Below are 26,521 nucleotides of genomic sequence, written 5' to 3' on the forward strand. Positions count from 1 at the left end.
TCGGAGTTGCCAGTAATGACAGTGCTTACGTTTGTTTGAATAAAAAATGGGTGTTATGTCAAAGAGATAGAAAACAATGCAAACACTTTGGTTGTTGTCGTTAACTATATTCGAGTTCCGACTCTGACGTATATAGACTAATGAAATTTCAAAAGTGGACGGGGTGTGAATTAAAAAAAAAAAATCTTGATCCACCGTGCCTGCTCGTATCTTAGTTGAGTAAGAGATGCATTTCGACTTTTAGCATACACACATCTAAAAAAAGTGTGCGTGTTTCAATCACACGGTAAATTTATTCTATCTAGGCATAACTCACATAGAAATACATTTTTATGTGCAGGAAAGATATAATTTTAACTTATATTGGGGTATTTTTGTTTCACGTTGTGTAAATGTGCATTCTTTTGCAGATTCATCCGACTCCTCTCCGAAAATTGTGGCATTGGGAACAATTCAGGACGAGTATCCACCCCCTGGTCCATCGACATCTGAAATTTCTTCCCAGGGAATTGACCGAAATTAGTTCAAGCAACACTTGTGTGGTAAAATGTACTGTGACAAATGAAAGTAAATCGGTAGATTCTATGAAGAATTCAAGTAAATCGTCTGATTCTATGAAGAATTCAAGTAAATCGTCTGATTCTCTCGACCCAACACATTTTAAGCATAAACTGACAGATGCAGATAAACTAGTCTTTCTTTCTTCTAAAACTGATACAAAACCTGTGAAATACTATCCTCAAAAAGGAGGGAGACGCTATTTACCTTCATGGGAGTCTCAATTTACTTGGCTCCGATACTCAGAATCGGAAGATGCCGCATATTGTGAATGTTGCATGACATTTTCTGATAATGCTTCGTTATTTGCTAAGAAAGGATTCAGTGATTGGAAGAACATAGTAGGCGTAAAACGCTCTTCTCTGAAAGGTCACGAGGAAAGTGATGCTCACATTTATGCCGCCGAAGCAGCAAAAGATTTCATTGCAATTTGTCAGGGAAGTAAACCGGACATTTACTCTTCGCTCAGCAAAAGTTATGAGAATAGGGTTGCTAAAAATAGGGCGATATTGATTTCTATCATAGACATAATTGTTGTTCTTGGTCAACGAAATATTGCTTTACGGGGTAATTGGGACAAGGAATTAAAACAAGAGGACGGAAATTTCCAATTTTTCACTGGAAATCAACATATGATCTTACTTTGAAAGAGCATCTTGAGACGGCAAGTAGATCATTGCGTTATTTATCACCAAAAGTGCAAAATGAACTTATTCAATGCTGTGAGGTAGAAATTAGAGAACGCCTGATAGATAATTGCAAGAAAAGTAAATTCTTCGCGGTGTGTGCTGATGAAACAACAGACGTGTCCGTTAAAGAGCAATTATCAATATGCGTGCGGTACGTAGATTCCGACACTAACGATATCCGTGAAGACTTCTTAGGCAGTGGCGGATGCAGGTATTTTCGAAAGGGGGGGTGCTAGCCCAGGGCAAAGGGGGGGGGGGGTGCAGGGGGGGTGCAAACATATGTCCCGATTCAAATGCATTGATCGGCCAAAATAAAGGGGGGTGCGGACCCCCGGAACCCCCCCTCTGGATCCGCCACTGTTAGGCTTTGTTGAACCAGGTCAAGTTGATGCTGAACATATATCTAAAGCAATTTTGGAGAATTTACAGAATTGGGGATTGAACTTGGTCAATCTTCCCGGACAAGGTTATGACGGTGCCAGTGTAATGAGTGGTGTAGTTTCTGGTGTTCAACAACGTATAAAAGAGCAATGTCCGAACGCGCCCTATGTTCACTGTAAATCGCATAATTTAAATTTAGTAGTCACAGATAGCTGCAAAAATGTCAGACAGGTCCGAAATCTAATGGCATCCGTTGGCCAAATGACTTGGTTTCTATGTGCATCTTACAAACGGAAAGACATTCTGAAGTCTTTTACTGGAGATAAAGATTTGTTAAATGAGCTCATCGAAGGAGTAGACTGTGATGGTGATAATATAGATGTATCACTACTGAAAAACGGTGGGGATTTATCTGTTGCCAAACTTTGTGAAACCAGATGGACCTCCAGAGTGGATGCCGTATCTTCACTAATGGCACAGTATCAGTCGGTGCATTCTGCCATAAGCAAAATTGAAACCGTAAGTTCGGCAGATGCCAGAACTAATGCAGCTGGATTCCGGTGACTTCTTGAAGATTCAGAATTTATTATAGCAATAGTTGTTGCTCAGTTTGTGTTGAGCCTTCTTAAACCTTTAACACTTTTTTTGCAGAAAACTGACTGCAATATGGTGACCGCTTTCGATGAGGCTAACGGTTTAATAAAAATACTTGGGGAAAAGCGCAATGATGAACAATTTAATCAGTTGTTCAGTAGAGCTGAAAAAATTGCTGATAGGCTAGAGGTAGATTTAAGACCAAAGCGACGTGTTGGGCTTCAAGTTCATCGAGAAAATGCAGCTTCAGAAAGTGACCCAACGTCTCATTGGCGCATTAACCTTTTCTTTCCTTTCATTGACCATGTCATATCGGAATTACAACGAAGATTTCCAAACGATTTAAAAACTCAAATGATGGGATATTATCTTATACCAAAGCATCTGCACAGCTTGACCCCTGATATCATTACAAAAATTTGCGACGCATTTGAAGCAGATTTGTCAGACAAGAACGATTTTATTGCTGAAGTGGAAAGATGGAGGATCAGGGTTGATGTGCATTCTGCTGGAGAGTGCGTTAGTTTGAAAGATTCGCTTAAACTAGCTGATTTTGACTTATATCCGAACATTCACACAGTCTTCAAGCTGCTGTTGGTTCTTCCTGTAACATCTGTGTGTTGCGAAAGATCATTTTCAGCATTGCGTAGACTCAAGACTTGGGAAAGATCTACGATGACGGGTGAACGGTTGTGTGGTTTAGCAATGCTGCATGTTCACCGTTGTCCAGACATTTTGAGACAAAATGTTTTGAGAAGATACGATGCTTCTGAACACAGAAAAATTGGTCGTTTCTTTATGGAGGATTAAACATAATATTAAAGAATACAAAACAACTGGCTCTCTTTTTTATATGTAAAAGTTAAACTAGATAGATGACATGGGTTAGATCAAAGTGATATCACCAATCTACCAGTATCATATTTTTTGAAGAAATGTCTTGCCATATGACCTTTTACATTGAAAGGTTAAACTTGCATTCAGTGGTGTTCAGACCCTCAAGGCTTGAATAGAAAAAATAAAGGAATACTGAGTACCAGAGTCGGATTTAGTCGCACACAAAGTACTAACTACATAAAAATCAATGGTCAGGGTATATATTTTGGTTGTTCTTCTTGATAGTCGATAAAGGGTCTTCAACAATGAAAGAATCATTATGACAAGTTCAATATTATCCCTTGTGTCAACTTAAGCGGTACTTGAAGTTTCTTTTGATAAAGTCTCTAAAACCTAAAATGTCCCCAAAAATAGCTAAATATTAATTGCATTTCAGAGTAAGAAAAGAGTCCAGGAAATGCTCAGAAAGCAGGATTTTGCGTAATTTTTTCAGAGCTTCTGGGGGCCTTAAGCGGCCCCCAGACCCCTTGCAGAAATTTTTTCGCCTCGCTTCGCTCGGCGAAGACATTTTGCCTCATTTTTAAACGAGGCTAGTTACGGCCCTGAGTTCTTGGATACCATATTGTCTTATAAAAATGGACATGATGATCCTACAGTCACCTTTCAGCGTCCGCTAGTTGTTGACTTTGAATTAATTCCGGTTTACTTTTTAATCAAATGCGCGACAAGCACGAGAAATTAACAGTTCCGACACGAAACACGGAAAATAAATAAAAGAGAACACGAGGCACGCACGTCGAACCAAACACGAATAAACGAGAAATAAAACCTCAAAACACGAAAACACGTGAAATAAAAGGGCCGAAAACGTTGCACGAAAATAACCCTTTACCACCCCCATATAAATACACATGTCTCTGTATTTATTAATACTTATAAGGAGTATTACAAAAGCACTATACAAATCCTTGATAATAACTGAAATTATTATATATAATATACTAGTATTCTTCTTAACTTGGCGAAAAATGAGAGACCGTGATATATACGTGAATTTTGTCTCTGCTGCTACCAAGGAGTTTGTCGATCTCTGTCATATCATATATCTCAGATGTATATTAAATAAATGTATGTCTCTGGTCTTGTCGACAGTCGTAAAGTACGAGATACCCGTTATTATAAATAAATTAATCGGCTTTATCAGGGATGTATATGTCCTTGGCTTTATTTAGAGTACGCAAGGTATACAAACATAGACAAACATAAGCTCTAATGAGACATTTTAACCGACTAATGAGACATTTTAACAATACAACATTTATAACAATACAACACATAATATAATACACATGCAATAAATTTCACAGCACAAAAATGAAGCACTAGAAAAAGCAGAATATAAGCATAAGCTAGGTATTAAAGCTAAAAGCATATACGTGTAAACTAGGCACAAAAGCTTGCAAAATGCATAGCATAAGATAAGAAGATAAGAATTTTATTAATCTAATCAAGAACCCATAAAGGGCACCATTTTACAACACAATATCATTGGAAGAAGCAAAACAGAAAACTAATACATACTATAACTTTATGAACAGGATCAGAGCCTAAGACAACATGTTTTTGTGTAACTATTATATTAAATATTATAACAATAAAATATCATATTACTTCATATATTTTGTTTACATCTTAAAACATACAATTATTAAAATATTTGTTAATTATGAATAATACATGTTGTATAGTCAAGTTATTGTGTACCATCTAATTAAAATTAATCATTATCCCCTGCAGAAATTTAAAGATTCAAGATTTTATTCATAACCTCAGACACATACTTGTGTACATTACAAGAGGACAATATATATACAAACATATTAAGATAATACATAGCGAGACAGGACGAATGAAACACAAATACATAGTATATTATAAAAGACAATTGGTATAATTAGATTAAGTATTTTATAATTTTTTTCATGAAATGAATTATTTAAATTCCCAACCAATATACATGTATTGCTTACATACATACATATAAACGTTACATGCATAGTATTAAAGTTTGGTTTTACCTAGCCTCTAAAAGTCTGTCAAAAGAACTGACAAATTAACATATTTCGCCGAGCGGAGCAAGGCAAATTTTTTTTTGAAGGGTTTTGCAACCGCTGAAGGCCCAAGAAGCTATAGTCCTGCTTAGTTATTCATTTTCAATACATTGCAAGTCAGAAAATTTATTTTCAAACTACCAAAGAACAAACTTTTTATTTTTGTGATTATCAAGGCTGAGTGATTTTTTTCCAATTTGGTGGTGTTATTTTTGTTGCAAAAATGCCATGCCAATTTAAAGGAAAAAAATTAAAATTAGATAAAATAAATGTGTGGAAAATGGTCAATTTATTCAATTTAGTAAAGAAGCAGCCAATGCGCTTTAAAACATTCAGTTGACGTTGGGATGCGCATGCTTTACGACAAATAATTTTAATGTGGTGATTAAAATTAAGTTGATAGTCAATACCAATACCTAAAGGTTTGACAATCTCATCACATGATATTTTTGCTGACTGTATATTAAAAACAGGCTTTTTTGCAAATGTTTTATTTCCAACTGCAATGACTTGGAATTTGTCAGGATTTGCCTGCATACATTTAAATCTAAACCAGTCAATTAAAACAGCACTTTCTCTTTCAAGTGTACATAATAAATTTTCAAAATTGTTGTCAGCATATGACAGAGTATTATCATCTGCATATACAGGATACCATGTTTAATAAAATAGAATATGTCATTAATAAAAATATTAAATAATAGGGGCCCAGGATTGAGCCTTATGGTACCCCTTTCTAGATGTCAGCCCAACTGCTGAGTACTCCCTGAAGTTTGATTTGTTGCTTACGACCTGTAAGATAAGTTTGAAGTAATTTCACTGATTTAGAAGAAAAACCATTGGCAGGCAAATTTACTTAAAAGAATATCATTACGTAAACACTGAGTCAAAAGCTTTCGAAAGATCCATAAAAATAGCTGCCACATACATATTATCCAAAGCTGTTTTCCAATCTTCAAGGAGTCTCAGCAAAGTTGTCTGACATCCATGATCTTTTCTGAATGCACATAAAAAAGCATGAAATATATTCTCAAAAAATTCAGTCAACTGGTTAGACATAACCATTTCATAGTTCTTTTTATTCAGTGGGTCATTCTTTTTATGTCATGGTACAACCTGAGCTTCTTTGAGTGACCAGGGGCGTAGCTACCCGGAGGCACGACAGCACGTGCATCCACGTCGTTTTCATTTATTATGATTATAATATTTGTTTAACGTCGGAGACTGTTGGTGTCCCGTATATTAGTTTGACAACCTATAGTTACAAGTGTTGATGAAGCTGTTCGAGTCATGCAGACAAAGATCGTGGCTCCATATATACACTTACACGCAGTTGCGTGTACATTGTTTCGGCATGCAAAAAAGAAATGGCAAAATCAAAATTTATAAATTGAATGTTAAAGGAAACAACTATGTTGTCACCTTTTTAATTAATGAAATATCATTAAATAACGACATTTGGTTTCAAAAAAAAAAAAAAAAATGACAAGATCAGGAGGTAACTTGTATCTTTTACAAGATTTGAATTTATATTCAGTCTAAGACATGTAGTTTTGGAGAATATTTCACAGTGTACAGTTCATCAGTTTGGAATGAGATGTACCAATCGGCATTAGAATTATTAGATCCCTTCGATATCGTTGAAAATATGCCGAGGCGAAGTGGTCGACAGACTACCGGAGCCAATCACCCTGCAACCACGCCAAAACAGTATTGGAAATTCTTATTATTTTTGCCTTTTTAGACCATATGATAAGGGAACTGGAAAGTGGAGTCGCTTCAAGTATTATCTTCTTTGCGCTGTATCTGCTTCATCATAATGTAGGAAATATCACAAATCTCAATATTGTCTGAGACATACGAAACTGACCTGTCATGTAATTTTGACGAATTCAATTGGGAAGGTCGCTCGATGCCGGACACGTACGCTGGTTTATAACATCTCGCGAGTGCTACCATACCATGATGGAGATCTTTCAGTCACGGTACTACATATGTAATTGAAAACAAATGTACGATCAACAATGAACAACGACAATTACATAGCATTACTGCATATTCATCGGGATTTCAGTGTGAATATTGACAAAGTAGTAGAGAAGTTTCTTTCTTAGCAGATTTTGGACAATTTTGAGTAAATTCTTATCAAAAATATGAGTTGTTTATTTGTTACTCTATTCAGAAGATTTATTAATAGTTTTACATTCATAATTTTTTATCTACATATACATGTAGCTCCTCTTTTAGCCGTCCTATGACACAAAAACAATTAAGTCTAAATATACATTCAGAGGTTAGTTAAAAGCAAAAGTTTATGTCCGTGAAAAAAATTGAAGTGCTGTGCTTTTCTTATGTACATAAATAAACAAATGCTAAATCAATTCTAATATCTATGCGATACTTTTAAAATATGATAGTGGTGTTTTTGTTATGTCAATATATGTACTTATTAGTATAAATATTAGACTGCTGTACCCATATTTTGACAATTTCACCTATTATGTCTGTTTTGTTCAGGCATCGTTGTAAATATAATGGAATTTGATGTTATTGTCATACAAGTGAAAGGTTTAGCGCTATAAATAGTTATCAAAGATACCAGGATTATAATTTAGTACACCAGACGCGTGTTTCGTCTACATAAGACTCATCAGCGACGCTCATATCAAAATATTTATAAAGCCAAAGAAGTACAAAGTCGGAGAGCATTGAGGATCCAAAATTCCAAAAAGTTGTGCCAAAAACGGATGAGGTAATCTATACCTGGGATATGAAAATCCTTAGTTTTTCGAAAAATTCAAACTTTTGTAAACAGGAAATTTATGAAAATTATCATATAATTGATATTCATATCAACACCGAAGTGTTGAACACTGGGCTGGTGATTCCCTCGGGGACGAAACGTCCACCAGCAGTGGCATCGACCCAGTGGTGTAAATAGTTATCAAAGATACCAGTATTATAATTTAGTACGCCAGACGCGCATTCGTCTAGCTACATAAGACTCATCAGTGATGCTCATATCAAATTTTTTTTAATGCCAAACAAACAAGTACAAAGATGAACAGCATTGAGGATCCAAAATTCCAAAAAGTTGTGCCAAATACGGCTAGGGTAAACTATGCCTGGGATAAGACAATCCTTAGTTTTTCGAAAAATTCAAAGTTTTGTAAACCATGTAAACAGGAAATTTATAAAAAAAATACCACATTATTGATATTCATGTCAACACCGAAGTGTTGACTACTGGGCTGGTGATACCCTGGGGGACGAAACGTCCACCTGCAGTGGCATCGACCCAGTGGTGTACATAGTTATCAAAGGTACCAGGATTATAATCTAGTACGCCAGACACGCGTTTCGTCTACATAAGACTCATCAGTGACGCTCATATCAAAATATTTATAAAGCCAAACAAGTACAAAGTCGAAGAGCAGCATTGAGGATCCAAAATTCCAAAAAGTTGTGCCAAATACGGCTAAGGTAATCTATACCTTGGATAAGAAAATCCTTAGTTTTTTTTCAAAAATTCAAATTTTGTAAACAGGAAATTTATAACAATGACCACATTATTGATTTTTATGTCAACAGCGAAGTGTTGACCACTGGGCCGGTGATACCCTCGGGGACGAAACGTCCACCAGCAGTGGCATCGACCCAGTGGTGTACATAGTTATTAAAGGTACCAGGATTATAATTTAGTTCACCAGACACGCGTTTCGTCTACATAAGACTCATCAGTGACGCTCATATCAAAATATTTATAAAGCCAAACAAGTACAAAGTCGGAGAGCATTGAGGATCCAAAATTCCAAAAAGTTGTGCCAAAAACGGATGAGGTAATCTATACCTGGGATATGAAAATCCTTAGTTTTTCGAAAAATTCAAACTTTTGTAAACAGGAAATTTATGAAAATTATCATATAATTGATATTCATATCAACACCGAAGTGTTGAACACTGGGCTGGTGATACCCTCGGGGACGAAACGTCCACCAGCAGTGGCATCGACCCAGTGGTGTAAATAGTTATCAAAGGTATCAGGATTATAATTTAGTACACCAGACGCGTGTTTCGTTTACATAAGATTTATCAGTGACGCTCAAAATATTTAAAAAGCCAAAAAGTACAAAGTTGAGCATTGAGGATCCAAAATTCAAAAAAGTTGTGCCAAATACGGCTAAGGTAAACTATGCCTGGGATTAGAAAATCCTTAGTTTTTCGAAAAATTCAAAGTTTTGTAAACAGGAAATTTATAAAAATGACCACATTATTGATTTTTATGTCAACAGCGAAGTGTTGACTACTGGGCTGGTGATACCCTCGGGGACGAAACGTCCACCAGCAGTGACACCGACCCAGTGGTGTACATAATTATTAAAGGTACCAGGATTATAATTTAGTACACCAGACACGCGTTTCGTCTTCATAAGACTCATCAGTGACGCTCATATCAAAATATTTATAAAGCCAAACAAGTACAAATCGAAGAGCATTGAGAATCCAAAATTCAAAAAAGTTGTGCCAAATACGGCTAAGGTAATATATACCTGGGATAAAAAAAATCCTTAGTTTTTCGAAAAATTCAAAGTTTTGTAAACAGGAAATTTATAAAAATTACCACATTATTGATATTCATGTCAGCACCGAAGTGTTGACTACTGGGCTGGTGATACCCTCGGGGACGAAACGCCCACCAGCAGTGGCATCGACCCAGTGGTGTTAATAGTTATTAAAGGTACCAGGATTATAATTTAGTACACCAGACACGCGTTTCGTCTACATAAGACTCATCAGTGACGCTCATATCAAAATATTTATAAAGCCAAACAAGTACAAATCGAAGAGCATTGAGAATCCAAAATTCCAAAAAGTTGTGCCAAATACGGCTAATGTGAAATATTCCTGGGATAAAAAAAATCCTTAGTTTTTCGAAAAATTCAAAGTTTTGTAAATAGGAAATTAATAAAAATTACCACATTATTGATATTCATGTCAACACCGAAGTGTTGACTACTGGGCTGGTGATACCGTCGGGGACGAAACGCCCACCAGCAGTGGCATCGACCCAGTGGTGTAAATAGTTATAAAATGTACCAGGATTATAATTTAGTACACCAGACACGCGTTTTGTCTACATAAGACTCATCAGTGACGCTCATATCAAAATATTTATAAAGCCAAACAAGTACAAATCGAAGAGCATTGAGAATCCAAAATTCAAAAAAGTTGTCCCAAATACGGCTAAGGTAATATATACCTGGGATAAAAAAAATCCTTAGTTTTTCGAAAAATTCAAAGTTTTGTAAACAGGAAATTTATAAAAATTACCACATTATTGATATTCATGTCAACAGCGAAGTGTTGACTTCTGGGCTGGTGATACCCTCAGGGACGAAACACCCACCAGCAGTGGCATCGACCCAGTGGTGTAAATAGTTATCAAAGGTACCATGATTATAATTAGTACGCCAGACGCGCGTTTCGTCTACATAAGACTCATCAGGGACGCTCATATCAAAATATTTATAAAGCCAAACAAGTACAAAATTGATGAGTATTGAGGATCCAAAAATTCCAAAAGTTTTGCCAAATACGGCTAAGGTAATCTATGCCTGGGATAAGAAAATCCTTAGTTTTTCGAAAAATTCAAAGTTTTGTAAACAGGAAATTTCTAAAAATGACCACATTATTGATACCCTCGGGGACGAAACGTCAACCAGGTCCAATCCACCATTATCAACATTGGAAAATGCCTGTACTTTGTCAGGAATATGACAGTTGTTGTCCATTCGTTTGGTGTGTTGTATCAGTTGATTTTGCCATTTGATTAGGGGCTATCCATTTTGAATTTTCATGGGAGGCCAGTATTTTTGTGAATTTAATTTTAGTAGTATTGTATGTAAATAAGCAGTTTTAAGGCAATTGCTTAAATTCAAAATTGTGTTTGGCAACATCTTTCAAATTTCTTAACTTGTTTTGGAAGCAAAACTAACCAAACAAGGGGTTTATAAACAATGTCTTAATTAAATAGCTAAGTGTAAAACTTATTGTTCACATATTTAACATCTATTAAATTTCTTTATGAACGCATCGAAACAATATATTTATCCGATATTCTCCCAACACACGCATGGAAGACTTTCATTATTGGTAACAATGATACTACCAGGTATTAAACAACATCAAGAACTAACTGATACGATATAGATACTATTAAACGAGAAGACCTCATATTGTGTGGCACTTCTCTTCCTTCCTCAATAAATTAATCATCATGCTTCTGTTTCCTATTTAATAGGTACCATGCATAGTCGCATTTGTCATCCATTCTTTTGATTATACAGTTTGGTTTTTTTTAGGAGATAACGAGGAAAGAAGGCGTCTGGATTTTGTTTCCGTCATCAGACAGACTTTTAAGCCATACCCAAGACTTCGGATTTTAAACTTTAAAAGAGGGATAACGGGTTATTTCGTGCAACGTGTTTTGCCACTTTTTATTTTACGTGCAGCCGTGAAAAAGGTTCGTTATTCACCGTGCTTCGGGAAATCGATAAAAAGACATACGTGCAAGATATTTTTAATTTTTCGTTCATCTTGAAATGGCAATTTTAATTAGCGTTCTTCCGTGCAAAAACCCCCCTTTACTCCCCTCTTTAAACATAATTTTCATAATTAATCGGGTACAGGACAATTATTTTCGCGTTATTCTGCATGTATGCTATGATTATAATCCTTTAATATAAAGAGACTCTCTATAGCAGTGACTGCCGTGGAGAAGAAATTTGGAATTCATAGTTAATAACAAATACACTTTATCTATATTAAATGTACATGTTCATAGTACACAGAAACGCGAACATCGTGGAATTTAATAGAAAGCAAAACAATAACAGACTTTGGAAAAAAGGGAGAGGGCTTAAAATAATTGTCCTGTCTCCAAGTGCCTATGACTCAGTTTGATACCTTTTCTGAAATTCTCCAGACAAAATATATTTTACAGAAATTCATCCTACAACAGTTTACCTACTTTCAACCAAGCTCTAAATACCGGCGAGTTCGCGGGTGTGTTCTAGTGTTGTTGAAAGGAAGAAGTTTATTGGCAAGACTTCTGAGAATTAAATTACTGAAGTACTGAACACCGGATGACCGCAAGTTCGTGTGGATGGTCACAAGCACTTGTCTCAGGAAAAAAAATCATATCTCTATACCTGAAAGTGAGGTTAATGATCAGATATATATTTTTTTTCTGAGACAAGTTCGAGTGAAATGGTGAACAAATGACAGGCAATTCAACCTCACCGTAATAACTATTATATTACTAGTATAGTGATACGAATCATTATACTCTGGTTTGTTGTTATATATCAATATATATTAATATTTGTATATAACAGTTACATGTATATATAATTTTCATCCATTTGTATATCATTCTATTCATTTGTGTGTGGTGTTTTAGAATTTTAAATGTGACGTCATTTTTTTTGCGTTGAGGTCTTAACTAACTCGGGTGTGTCTATTTTTTTGTTGGATTATGTTGGTTTATATAATGTATCCGTGTTTTTTTTGTTTTTTGTTTTTTTTTTTACTGTAATTAGTTAATACTTCAGTTTTATCATGTATATCTTTTATATAGTCATTTTATAAAATTTACTGTTTGCAAAAGTATAAATTATTTTAAATAATAAGGATGTTCTTATCCCAAGCAGAAAACCCTAGCCGTATTTGGGACAACTCTTTTTAATCTTTGGTCTTCAGTGCTGTTCAACTTCGTACTTGTTTTGCCTTACGAACGTTTGTATCAGGGCGTCACTAGTAAGTCTTGTGTGGACGAAACGCACTTCTGGCGTATTAGATTTTAAACCTGGTGCCTTTTGTTAGCTGTTATTCGTGTATTTCTCTGTCCAACATGTTCTCTAATTTATTTGTATTGTAGTCCTGTACTGTTATGTTGTCATTTTAATGTTAAATGTGACATTGCTATTAAAGCGGGAGGTTTGGCATGCCACAAAACCAGGTTCAATCCACCATTTTTTTCTTTAAAAAAATGTCCTGTACCAAGTCTGGAATGGCCATTGTTATATCATAGTTCGTTTCTGTGTGTGTTACATTTTAACGTTGTGTTTCTGTTGTGTCGTTTGTTTCTTCTTATATTTGAGTGTGAATTCAGATTACTATAAGACGTGTCACGGTACGTATCCCAAATTCATGTTTTTAGTTTTGATGTTATATTTGTTATTCTCATCGCATTTTGTCTAATGCTTAGTTCGTTTCTGTGTGTGTTACATTTTAATGTTTTGTCGTTGCGATATAACGCAAACCTTTGCGTTTTAACGCAAACATTTGTTTTATCTTATTTCTTATTTAAGATTCAAAGGAAACAGTAGTTATTAATGGAGGAGGCTGTATATATTAAAATTTATCACCTTTGTAGTCATTGCAAAGTAAAATGCTTGAATAATTAGATCATATCATTGACTAATAATGCGCAGAATAATATAAGAAGATGTGGTATGAGTGCCAATAAGAAAACTCTCCATCTCTCATCGGCAATCATACTTTAGTTTCTGGGGTAACTATCAAATACAGTCCCATGTACTTTTTTCTTTCTTTATTTATTTACCAATTGCTTTTTTTTTTTTTTGTTATTTCTAAATACAATACATATAACTTCTTCAGTATTACAATATCCCATTTTCATTCTCCTTTTTTTTTTATGACTTCCATATTTGCGAGGCTTATTTATTGGCCTTTAACATTTTTCAACTTTTCTTGCTCTTACTTTTTTGTATTTTTCTGTGATGATGAAGGTGGTGATGATAATGATGATATGTGTGTCAGTTTTGTAATGTTCTCCTACAGCAGTCCTCTCCTAAATCCTGTAACAGTTTATTCATGTAATGGATAACTGCGTCCAGGAATACAGGGCTGCTATAGGTATATTTAATAACAGAAAAAAACGATGTGGACCTTCATCCAATTTACACATAGCTTCCTATCTAGACATATTTATAATCAACTTACGTTGCAGTCTCCTCATCTTCAATCTCTCTGTTTTACAAACAATTAATCCAAGATCAAACATTATTTTTCTGTTGTACGTACTTCATTTTCTCCTTATTATTGGAAATGTTGAAACAAATCCTGGTCCAAGTTTTCGTAATGAATCGAACGCACCGTCGATGAATGAAACACAACCACAAGAAAATTTTATATCCATTTGTAGTCTCAACATAAGATCCGTGAGAAATAAACTAAAATTTCTAAATAATTTTTGTGATGAATTTGATATTATTACGCTATCGGAAACACACTTAGATCCCAACATTGCTGACGCCGATATAAAACTTGATTCTGTTGTATCTTTACCCTAAGCCCCGGGTTCTCCCTATTAGGAGTAGACAACTGATACCATTCTCCCTGCCAGGAGTAGACGATGGACACCAATGGGCCTCTGGATGGATACAGCGGATGTCGGAGCCTGCGCACGCCTGCAGCGCCCTCTTAAAATCTAATGGTCAACGAGGTTAGACGTTAACCACGAAGAAACAGTAACAACGCCCGAGTAATAGGTAATTACAGTACTTAAGCCTAAGTCCTTCTATATATATAAAGTCCAGGTCGGGTCCTTTCAAGGGAAATAGTCTTTCCCCAAGACGAACACCACATTATTGGTAGTGCGGGTGGTTCGAACACACATGGTGTGACCTAGTTAGCCATTTTGGTCAGGGGATTCTGACCAGGTGCAATCAAGCGTGATTGGCAGAATTAATTTGGCTATTCTGAGACTTTGCAATTGGGATTAGGCTTAAAAGAAGAGCTTTAGAAGCGGTACCAAGCGTTGTATGATAAGTTTTTCACTGTCTGTGAAAGTTTTCAAACTTCGTTCAAGTCATTGATTTTTTCAGATTGAGTCTCGCGTGATTTCGTGTTACCAGGTAACAGCGATATTTGAGATCAATACCGGAAGTGATTTCCGTGATTTGTTTACATATGCAATACACATCTTTGCTATTTGTAAACGGGATTTAAATCAATAAAGACTTGTTTATTATTTTGTTATTGTTTTGTCATTTATTTATAGTGAAAGTATCACTGACTATAGGTTAATATTCAACACAATGAGTGGGTTTAAAATCAAAATAAACTCCAGTCCGGAGTCTGTTCTCCTACATGTACCTGGCATTGGTACGGCTACTGCTCGTAGAATTATAGTAATGAGAAATAATGGCATAACAATTACACCAGAAATATTGGCCCAAATACCATATATGAAAAATAAAATGTCCCTTGTGTCCGATATGATTGATTTTTCTCCTTGTGAATTCAATGACATGGACAATGTTGATGTCAGGTATCAAGGTCAGCCACATGAGTCACAAGACTATGAGACAGATACACATGTAAAATCACACGAGGGAGGGGCAGCAAATTTTGTGTCCACACCCTTCACCCCGGGTACTATTAGACGGGAAATTGCTCATTTGCAAGAATTTAACACCGATACACAGAGGTGGATAGACCAACACGGTTCCACACAGGCACCTGTCCAGGGGGGTGAAATTTATCAAAAACCTTATTTAAATCAACCGGTTTTTTCTGACTCGGAGATTGCCATGGATACAGTGTGGAATTCGCAGGTTGATCGCACGTCAATGAGATCCATGCCCTCATGCATTGAGGAAAATGAATATCCAACCCAAGAGATGGACCGTTGCAGAATTTTTGACGATAATCTGTCCTGTAGTGAGGAATCGTTACTTCCCAGCCGAACTTTACAACCAGAAGTAATTGACCCAGCATACGGACCACATTATGTAGAATATGAACCGTCAGATAAGCCAGATTTGCCAAGTCTAGATCGGTCTATGAGTATTCAGCATGATAGCACCACTATGATAGAGGTTCAGCTGAATCAACAACCAAGGTTAGTGGGTGAACATTGTACAGAGTACGAGTCGTCAACTGCTATGAAAGAGCAACATTTCGAGAACACCCACCTCAACGACAGGTTCCAACAGAGCCAGACTAGGGAACCAATCAATCAGCGCAGTAGGTTGTTAGAAAATTCTGTCAACTATATTCAACCGCCACAACCAACAGTTCAACTACCTGTTGAACACACAGTCAACTTCAACCAACAACCTCAACCAGTTGTTCAACTGCCTGTTGAACATACAGTCAACTTCAACCAACAACCATACAGTCAACTTCAACCAACAACCTCAACCAGTTGTTCAACTGCCTGTTGAACATACAGTCAACTTCAACCAACAACCTCAACCAGCTGTTCAACTACCTGTTGAACGTATCAACCAACGTCAACAAGCTGTTCAACTACCTGTTCAACGTATCAACCAGCGTCAACAAGCTGTTCAACTACCTGTTGAACAGGTCATCAACCACAACCAACAAAGACAGCAAGCTGTTCAACTCCCTGTTGAACATAATGACAACTACCCGCGATCCCATACTAGAGCCATTCATCTACTTGGTGATCATACAGTCACCAACACACAACCAATTCAACAATCAATTCAACAATCAACCCGGCATACCATTTGCAACGTACCACATCAATCACACGGCACATCCGTGCTTACCGGACAATTGCCTACTCAACAAGGTTTCAACAGGTCACCTCCGACTGTTGCCAACCAACCAATCAACCACAGGGCTACAGGTCAACAACCACCTCAACCCAACATCAACAGGTCAAACCCTTTACCTGCACTTAGGTCTACTCCACCCGTCAGGGAAAGGGAACCTTATCAACAACTTCCACCGACCGCCAACAGGGCCAATCAACCACCCTGTCCCAGGTCAACAGGTCAACTACAGTCAACTAGACAACAAAACTATACCTTTCCAGTCGGTACAGCCGGACAACAAAACAGAGTGATTGATAATCAACAACATCAACCACCGATCAGCCAGCCAGTTAATATACCACATATCAACAGCCATGTTCCACCGACACAACAATTTAACAGAACAGGTCTATACCAACCTAACATCAACCAGTCAGGTTTTCAACAACCACTCAACAACACAATGGGTCAGCAGGGGCAACCGCCTCAGGCCATACATAACCAACAGGAAGTTTACAGGCAACAACCGGTGCAACATCTCCAAAATGTTACTGCACCTATACATCAGACTCAACAGCCATTTGGAAATATACCATATCAGCAAGGGAGGCCCTATCAGCCTTCAACAGCACCAAATCTTGTCCAAGGAATGACTCAATCAGGGTATTATGACACAGCTCCACACTTGCCAGTGTACCCACAACAACAGCTGTACAATAACCGTCCACACACTCAGTTTCAGGATCAACGCAGTATGTCTAGTATTACGAGCTGCTCAAATAGTGATTCTGATTCATCTAGTTCTACATCAGGGGTAGTGTATCGTCGGAGTCGTCATAAGAGTAGAAGCAACAAAACACATTCTAGACTCAGTATATCAAGCAGACATGTTTCACCAGTGGAGGAGGAGGCTAGTGAACACTCATCGCCACACCGAAAGAATTCAGGCAAGAAGCATGACAAAAGGAGGTCAGACAGACATGGTCAGTCGGAAACGGATGGTCACCATTCCTCAAGCAACCGTCATAGAGAGAAGCCAGCTCCAATGAAACAGGACAAGAAATTTTTCTTTTCGGTGCCAAAGAACCTTAAGTACACAGGGAAAGGCAACTGGAAGGCATTTTACACAAAGTTCACCGGGTACGCTGAGGCTGCCGGTTGGACGGACAAACAAAAACGAGAACAGCTTTGTTGGTGCTTGGAGGACAAAGCTAGTGATTTTTATACAGTGCTACTGGAATCCAACAAAGACATTGCTTTTAGTACAGTAGTGACTAAAATGGTGAAACGCTTTGGTTTTCAAGAACCACAAGAAACTTCACAGATACAGTTTCAGACTATTACCCAAAAGACAGAGGAATCCCTGGCGGATTGGGCGGATCGTGTATTATCTCTGGCAACACAATCCTTCAAAGACCTTTCTGAAGAGTACATGACAAAACAAGCAGTAATGAAATTTTGTCAAGGTTGCAACGACCCAGAGGCTGGACAACACGCTTGTGGATTTAAACCAGTATCGGTTGAAAATGCAATTGATATAATAAAGTGGTATCAGCATTCAAGAAAGGCGGTGCAAGCCCACATTGCTCAAGGAAAAACACATGAAGTCAAACAGGCGTCAGCTCCAACACCAACTGCACAAGTTAGTGACACACCATCAGTGCACGGGGTAGGCTCGTCTAAATCAAACATAGACACACGAGTATCTCAAATGGAGCAACAGCTTCGTCAACAACGAGAAGAGCAACAACAGAGCATGCAACAGATGCAAAGCCTACTGTCCTCAATGGCTACACTTACAGAGGAAATGCGACATTCAAACAGATCTAGTGGTACTTCGCCTAGTCGGGACTATAGATCAGATAATACCTCACGTGGACGTGGTCGAGGTAGAAGAGGTGGTTATAATAATCGTGCTGGTAACCGAAGGTCACAAACCCCAGACGGGGCATGTTTTTATTGTCATGAACTAGGACATTTCAAAAGAGATTGCCCAAAGTTAAATAACTCACCTGGCAGCAAACCGCCAACTCAGAACAAGCAAACAGAACGCAAATCAGTTACAATGAAATTGCCAGAGGACCAAGCTACAGAGGGACCATCTAATGGGTTTACAGTAGTAGGAACAATTGGGACTGCTCAACTGTTGAGAGTACAGGTAAAAATCCAGGACAAGCTAGTAACTGCATTGATTGATACGGGCTCAGAGGTTACCATAATGCAGGACAAAGTTTTTGATTCTCTGAAAGAAAAACCTTATGTCATTAGAGAGACACTTATGCATGGAGCAGGCCGAGAAATGCAGATGACCTGCAGAATTACTAATCCTACTCTGTTTAGTATACAGGACCTACTTTTCAATCACAACTTATATATCGCTCCAATTGACTGTGAGATGCTACTGGGCCATGACTTCCTAGCTAGTAATAATGTTATACTCAACATTGGTCAAGGATACATGTCTATCAACGACAAGACAGTTAAGCTAGTCTTAGGAGGAGAGACACCATCTGCTCAACCCTCAGTCAGCAGAATTACGATACCAAGCTCGGTAGTAGTCCCACCTAATTCAGTAATGCGAATGAATTGTACAGTACCAGTACAGGATAATGATTTTGTGATAGAACCAAACTCGAAGACTACACTCTTGATTCCCAGATCAGTTTGTGCTAAAGGACAAAGTCCAGTTGTTTGTTTTATGAATGTGACGGACAACCCTGTCCGACTCCAGGGTGGAATAGAAGTAGCTGAGGCACATGCTGTGACAGTAATTGAATCTATGGATGATCCTCAGGAGCTCAGTGTTGGCACTTGTTCAACCAGTAAAAAAGGTAACACTCAAAAAGGTACACCGCCCCCACAGGAGGATCTACCAGATCACCTTCAAGAACTATTTACAACATCCAGTCAGGATTTGACAACAGACCAGAAATCAAAATTGAGAACTTTGCTTTACACGTACAGTGATGTCTTTGCAAAGACAGAGTTTGACCTTGGTAATTTTAGTCATGTAGAACATGAAATTGATACTGGTGATGCCAGGCCTATTCAGCTCCGTATGCGGAGAACACCAGCTTGTTTTGTTCAGGAGGAGGAGGCACACCTCAAGAAAATGTTAGATGCTGGAGTTATACAACCTTCAACATCAGAATGGGCTTCAGCACCAGTGCTTATCAGGAAGAAAGATGGCGGGGTACGCTGGTGCATAGACTTCAGAAGGCTCAACTCAGTCACATCACGTGATTTATTTCCGTTGCCCCTGATAGACGAATGTCTGGATACTTTGGCTGGTAACATATGGTACTCCAAACTGGACGCTAATAGCGCGTATTGGCAAATAAAGATCAAGCCAGAGGACCGTAAGAAGACAGCATTTGTTACCAAATATGGATTGTTTGAGTGCGTCAAGATGGCTTTTGGACTTTGCAACGCACCAGGTACTTATGCCAGAGTGATGAACCTTGTCCTCAGAGGTTTAACGTGGAAAACTGTTTTGGCCTTCCTTGATGACATACTGGTTTTAGGACCATCTTTTGATGAACATCTCACTAACCTACAAAATGTATTTGCTAGATTTCGAGAGTATGGACTTAGATTAAAGCCTAAAAAGTGTGCTCTGTTCAGAACAAGTGTAGAATTTTTAGGCAGGAGTGTCAGTAACCAGGGCCTCCAAATAGGCCAGCAACATTTGCAACCAGTTAGTGGTTGGGTGGTGCCTACTTGCACAAAGGAAGTTGAACAATTCCTGGGATTTGTGAACTACCACCGTTCATTTATCAAAGACTATGCCAAAATATCTGCTCCACTGTATGAAGTGACAGGAAAAAATTTGTTTTCATGGAACCATGAACGTCAACTTGCATTTCAGACGTTAAAAGACAACTTGCTATCTGCACCAGTACTTACTTTGCCTAACAACAAGGATTATTTCATCCTGGATACGGACGCCTCCCAAAATGCAATAGGCGCAGAACTTATTCAGGTTCAAGATGGAGAGGAACGTACCATAGCATATGGTAGCTTTGTACTTACAGCAGAACAAAAACGATATTGCACAACTAGGAAGGAGTTGTTGGCAGTAATTAGATTTACTAGACAGTTCAGACACTACCTTCTGGGAAGACAATTCACTGTGAGGACAGACCATAGTAGTTTGACATGGCTTGTCAATTTCAAAGAGCCCCAGGGGCAATTAGCTAGATGGTTGGAAGAGCTCAGCCAATATGACCTGGTCATAAAGCATAGGCCAGGTAAACAACACATTGATGCAGATGTCTTGTCTCGTCTCCCGGATAGGTTAAAAGAATGTCCACATTATACTGCAGACACCATACTGGCAAGTTTACCTTGCAAGGGCTGTAATTACTGCCAGCGAGCACATCAAAGTTGGGCACAGTTTTTATGTGATGTAGATGAAGCAGTCCCACTGGCTAGAAAAAGGAAGCAAAAGCCAAGATTACTTAAAAGAGTAGCAACAGCAATGATGATGTTATTTGAAACTCCAGAAAAGGTTTCAACCTTGGAACAACCTGCAGTACCAGTTGAATCTGCAGTTAAGGAAGACTGCTGTCACACTAGCAGCTTAAACTCAATTGAGCCAAAAGCAAGCCAGTCATCTGAGGAATGTGATTTACCACCATTCAGTACAGGTATGGAATTGATTTTTACTCCATCAACGGCAAGAATTGTAATGGATGACTCTTCTGATTGTGTCGTGGCAGCAATCGCCCAAGAAGAGGGCATAACTATCTCAGGTTTCAGTGAAGAGGATATAAAAACAGGCCAAGAGAGTGATCTAGACTTGATGTTTATCCTCCCGTATTTAAAAGATGGCTGTGAACCACTATCCAATGATTTGTTCCTGGCACCACCAGCAGCCAAGAGTCACTGGATTAATAAAGAAAGATTTTTCTTAGACGACAATGGTATTTTAAAGAGTCAACCCAAAACAGAGGGAGCCAATACAAGACTTGTTGTACCCGCTTCTTTAAGACAAACAGTAATGGAGCTCTGTCATGAACTGCCTAGTGCAGGACATCAAGGTGTATCAAGGACCATGTCCAAGATAAAGGACAAATATCACTGGTATAACATGACCAAAGACATTAACTTGTTTGTACTTAGTTGTGATACTTGTAACAAGAACAAGAAAGCGAGCAGACATAGTAAATGTCCTCTGACCAAGTACCATGCTGGGTACCCTATGGAAAGAGTCCACATAGATTTTATGGGCCCTTTGCCAAAGACGAAACAAAACAATGAACATATTTTAATGATGACAGACCAATTCACCAAGTGGACGGAATGTATACCACTACCGTCACAAACGGCTGAAGTAACTGCTCAGGCGGCTATTAATGAGTTTTTTACAAGATTTGGCTATCCATTCCAGCTATTCTCAGATCAGGGACGTAACTTTGAGAGCGCACTCTTTAAAGCAGTATGTGATTTGCTGCAAATTCATAAGGCGAGAACGACCCCATATCGTCCTCAGTCAAATGGACAGGTTGAGAGACAGAACCGCAGTCTCATGGATGCAGTCAGATGCTTTGTTGATTCACAACAAGAAAACTGGGATCAACATATTGCTCAACTAGGGGGAGCCATGAGATCTAGTGTCAACAGGAGTACAGGGTATACACCAAACAAGCTAATGCTGGGCAGGGAAACCAATCAGCCAGCAGACCTTATGTTTGGCAGTCAGAGCGAAAGGAAGTATGAGGGTGCTGATAGCTATATCATAGACCTTGAAAAAGCTATTAAAAGTGCGCATACCATTGCTCGGGATAAGCTCAAGACCTCCCAGGAGAGAATGAAGAGAGACTATGACCTTAGGGTCTTAGAAAAATCGTACCAGCCGGGGGATCTTGTGTATGTTTTAGACACTGCCCAAATTAAGGGTAAATGTAAAAAATTAGGGTCACCATGGAAAGGGCCAGGCATTGTAATTAGTAAGGTTACCGGGTACGTGTACAAGGTGAAACTCCAAAGAGTGGTTTTTAACACTAATCATGACCGACTCAAGCCATGTGGGGATAGGAAAATTCCTGCTTGGTTGGAGACTTGTAGGGACAAATTTAAACAAGGTATTGACGTCTTGGCAGGCAATAAGACCAAGCCTACTACCCCTCAGTACTGTGTGTGTCGGGGCCCAGACACGGGTGAGACAATGGTCCAATGTGATAACTGTAGGGAATGGTTCCATTTAACCTGCATAGGTATGTCAATCCAAGAGGCCAATGAGATAGATCCCTACATTTGCCCAAACTGCCAACTTGTCCGTCCTACTCCACCCTCAAAAGATAAAAGAGGGGGAGAAAATGAGTAGGTAACCATATTGTGTAAATAGTCAGTTTAATTATTATGTATTAGATACGTAAATTGTCAGTTTAACTAATGTTTGTTTATTTTTTTCATATTTTTCAGAATGTCAGACTCAGAATCATTCAGGTCTTGCTCCAGCGAGAGCAGTGAAGATGAGGAAAGGTCTTGGAGGCCAAGTAGTTGTAACTCCCAGCCGGGAGTGGGCATTCAGCCATTTGATACCACAATCTTGGATGAAGCCAACCACAGGAGAAGGGTCAGGAGGGAAGTACCTGGCCAGGAAGGACCTGTGGAGGATCCCACAGTATTGCCGGAGGTACCAGCAATACCCCAAGTAAGTGAGTTAAAGGAACAGGAGGAATCTGTACAGGAACCTGGAGAGTCACTTCCTACTCCAAAGGAGCCTGCAGCCGCTCAGGAGGAAGCAGTCAAGGAAGTCGACCCTATGGCTTTCAAGAAAGTCATTCCAGAGGCTTGGAAGGGGAAGGAGCACCTGGTATGGACAGGACCATACAGTGGGTTCAAGGAAAGAACCTGGAGACTGAGTGACAGGGATGTCGCGTGCCCTGTCCCAGACTGTCCGGTGATAACCAGGCACTTGAGAGAACATGCCCTAGCTGACCACTTGTCAGGGATGTTCGGCAGTAAGTTTTCCCAACAGATCTTGCAGGACAGAGAGTTCCAGCATTTCAGAGGCCAGATGGTCATTCTAATTGCCAGATGGTTGACGGGGAGAGAGGATGTTACAGCCTCTGAGTTTGTGTCATGGCTCCAGCGACGTGCCGGCATCCCAGACGGAGTTAGGATTCAGGGAGTTGATATGCCCCCGCTCAGGGCTGTCTGTTCTGCTATGAAATGGCCACAGCGCAGAGTGTATACGATCCACCCATTTAATAGCCCAGTGGTTGTGCTGTATTGGAGGGTGATGTTGTCCCTTATTAGACATCTCAGCCAGGCAAACAGAATAACCATTGCCATGGACGAGTACACCGGGAACAACGGTCCCACCTATGACCTAGTCTGCCAGATGAACTGGAAGTTCATGGCAACTACAGCTGTGGCAGAGCCCGCCGTGGCTCAGGCCACAACCAGAGTGCCAGCGACTGAGACAAGCTGTAGCTCTAGCTCTGTGGATGTCCCACCAGTGACACAGCCATTGCAGTCAGTGCCCCAGAGGGAGGAGGAAGAGAGGGTCACTCCACCAGTGGAGGAGCCAGCAGCCGTGGCCACCAAGCCAGACGAATCCTTGGTGGTTCTAGTGTACCACAACACTAGAAAGTTGGTTGGCGTAACATCTGTTGCTAGTGCTGTTGCTCAGGCTAGGGAAGTGTTCGACCTGGAAGACCAGGAGGTCGTGCTCGCCTACCTGGGAGCGGAGTTGACCAGCTCAGTAAGGATGGAGTTGTTGCCAGCCATGGCAGAACTGACAGTAACAAGCAAATGAGCCATATATGAGATACATTGGGGATATTCTGGACTCTTTTGGGTTTTGTCTTAGCCTCCGCTTCCTGTCTGGAAGCTGACTCCCCAGGATTTGAAAACCAGGCCAGTGTAAAAATTGTAAATAGTAGACTAGTGTTAGACATTTTTACATATCGCCATATTGAAGAACGGTATTGGTGTATACATTTTTTTTTTATGGTCATGGTTTTCACTTTTTGTTCCATGCTGGAACTGGTGCTTAATTTAAAGGGGGATTTAGTAGAATAGCAGGTAGTTTAGATTAATTGGAAATTCAAGGGGAGCTTAATGAACTGACAGAAATAGAGATCTTTGTAAATTTTTGATTATTTGTAGTAGATTTAGTTTTTGTGTATTTTAGAGATATGTGATTCAGAATTAGGACAATTCTGAGTTGTGGCTCCGAGTAACGGATGTGAAAAATTTTTTTTCCTTGTCTTAGGCAAATAGTTCAGTGATTTTTTTTTTTTTTTTTTAAAATGCCATGTTTTTAGGGATTTTTTAGATAGAGACCCAATAGCCAGGGAACAGGGGGGTGGATTTTAGAAATAACCCATTCGTTGGTTAGGTAATTAACTTAGTATTTTCATTTTAAGGCATAAGGGGCGTCTTCAGTTGTCAGGCCTTTGTCGGAACTTATAGTTCCTCCTTTTTAGGAAGGAGGGGGGTGTTGTATCTTTACCCTAAGCCCCGGGTTCTCCCTATTAGGAGTAGACAACTGATACCATTCTCCCTGCCAGGAGTAGACGATGGACACCAATGGGCCTCTGGATGGATACAGCGGATGTCGGAGCCTGCGCACGCCTGCAGCGCCCTCTTAAAATCTAATGGTCAACGAGGTTAGACGTTAACCACGAAGAAACAGTAACAACGCCCGAGTAATAGGTAATTACAGTACTTAAGCCTAAGTCCTTCTATATATATAAAGTCCAGGTCGGGTCCTTTCAAGGGAAATAGTCTTTCCCCAAGACGAACACCACATTAATTCCTTCTCTTCAAATATAGTCCGAAAAGATAGAAATAGCTTTGGTGGTGGTTTACTCATTTATGTCAAAGATGGTATTGGACTCAGTCGAATAAATGCACTCGAAACGAAAGAAGACGAATCCCTTTTTGTCAATATCCATGCTAAAGGTCAAAGCTTCCTATTGTGTCACACTTACCGATCGCCTAATTCAGATAATAACTACTGGACACGATTAAATCATGCAATTGGGATGGGTTTGCAGGTCAATGAGAGGATGGTAATAACGGGCGATTTGAACTCTGACTTACTTACTACGCATAATAACAAACTGATTGACACATTAAATTTGTTCAATTTAACCAATGTTATTGAATTACCTACTAGAGTAACGGACCATAGTAGTACTCTGTTAGATCCGATTATTATTAGTGACTCTATGTCATGTTCCTTTTCAAATGTTCTAAAAACTCCATCTGCAATTAGTGATCATGATGCACCTGTTGCATTTCTCGAATGTCCAATGTCCGATTTTAAATCTTTTAAAAGAGAAGTATGGCTATACGATCGGGCTGATAAAGCCAAATTTGCTGAGAAATTAGACGAAATAGACTGGAATACTATGCTTCCCGAAAGTAAAACCACTAATGAGATGTGTGAATGTTTTTCAATAGAATTTTTGAAAATAGCTAAAAAATGCATTCCTACTAAAATAGTAACAGTACGACATAATGACAAACACTGGTTCAATAATGACATAAGACGTGAAATTCGAATCCGAGACAGATTAAGAAAAAAAGCGATTAAATATAATTGTGAAAATAATATTATGAAGTACAAAAAACAACGAAATAAGGTAAATAATATGAAAAAAATCGCCAAAGAAAATTTTGAAACAAATTTGGACTGTCTAATATCAAAACAAACCTCAAACTCAAAAACGTATTGGAAATTAATGAAAACGTTAATTAAATCCAAAAAAGGTTCAGAAACCATACCCCCTCTCCA

The 26,521-nt window shown here is 38.7% G+C and overlaps 1 protein-coding gene across 1 annotated transcript; it reads left to right on the plus strand.

The window, feature by feature from the left end:
• Positions 1-14,535: 14,535 nt before the first annotated feature.
• LOC139528946 (uncharacterized) lies at positions 14,536-24,532 on the plus strand. Its single transcript, XM_071325192.1, has 2 exons — positions 14,536-14,745; positions 23,191-24,532. The coding sequence occupies exon 2, from the start codon at positions 23,192-23,194 to the stop codon at positions 24,530-24,532; it is 1,341 nt and encodes a 446-aa protein (XP_071181293.1). The 5' UTR covers positions 14,536-14,745; position 23,191.
• The last annotated feature ends 1,989 nt before the right edge of the window (positions 24,533-26,521 follow it).

Source organism: Mytilus edulis, chromosome 6, assembly GCF_963676685.1.
Source record: "Mytilus edulis chromosome 6, xbMytEdul2.2, whole genome shotgun sequence".
In the NCBI taxonomy this organism is placed as follows: Eukaryota; Metazoa; Mollusca; class Bivalvia; order Mytilida; family Mytilidae; genus Mytilus; species Mytilus edulis.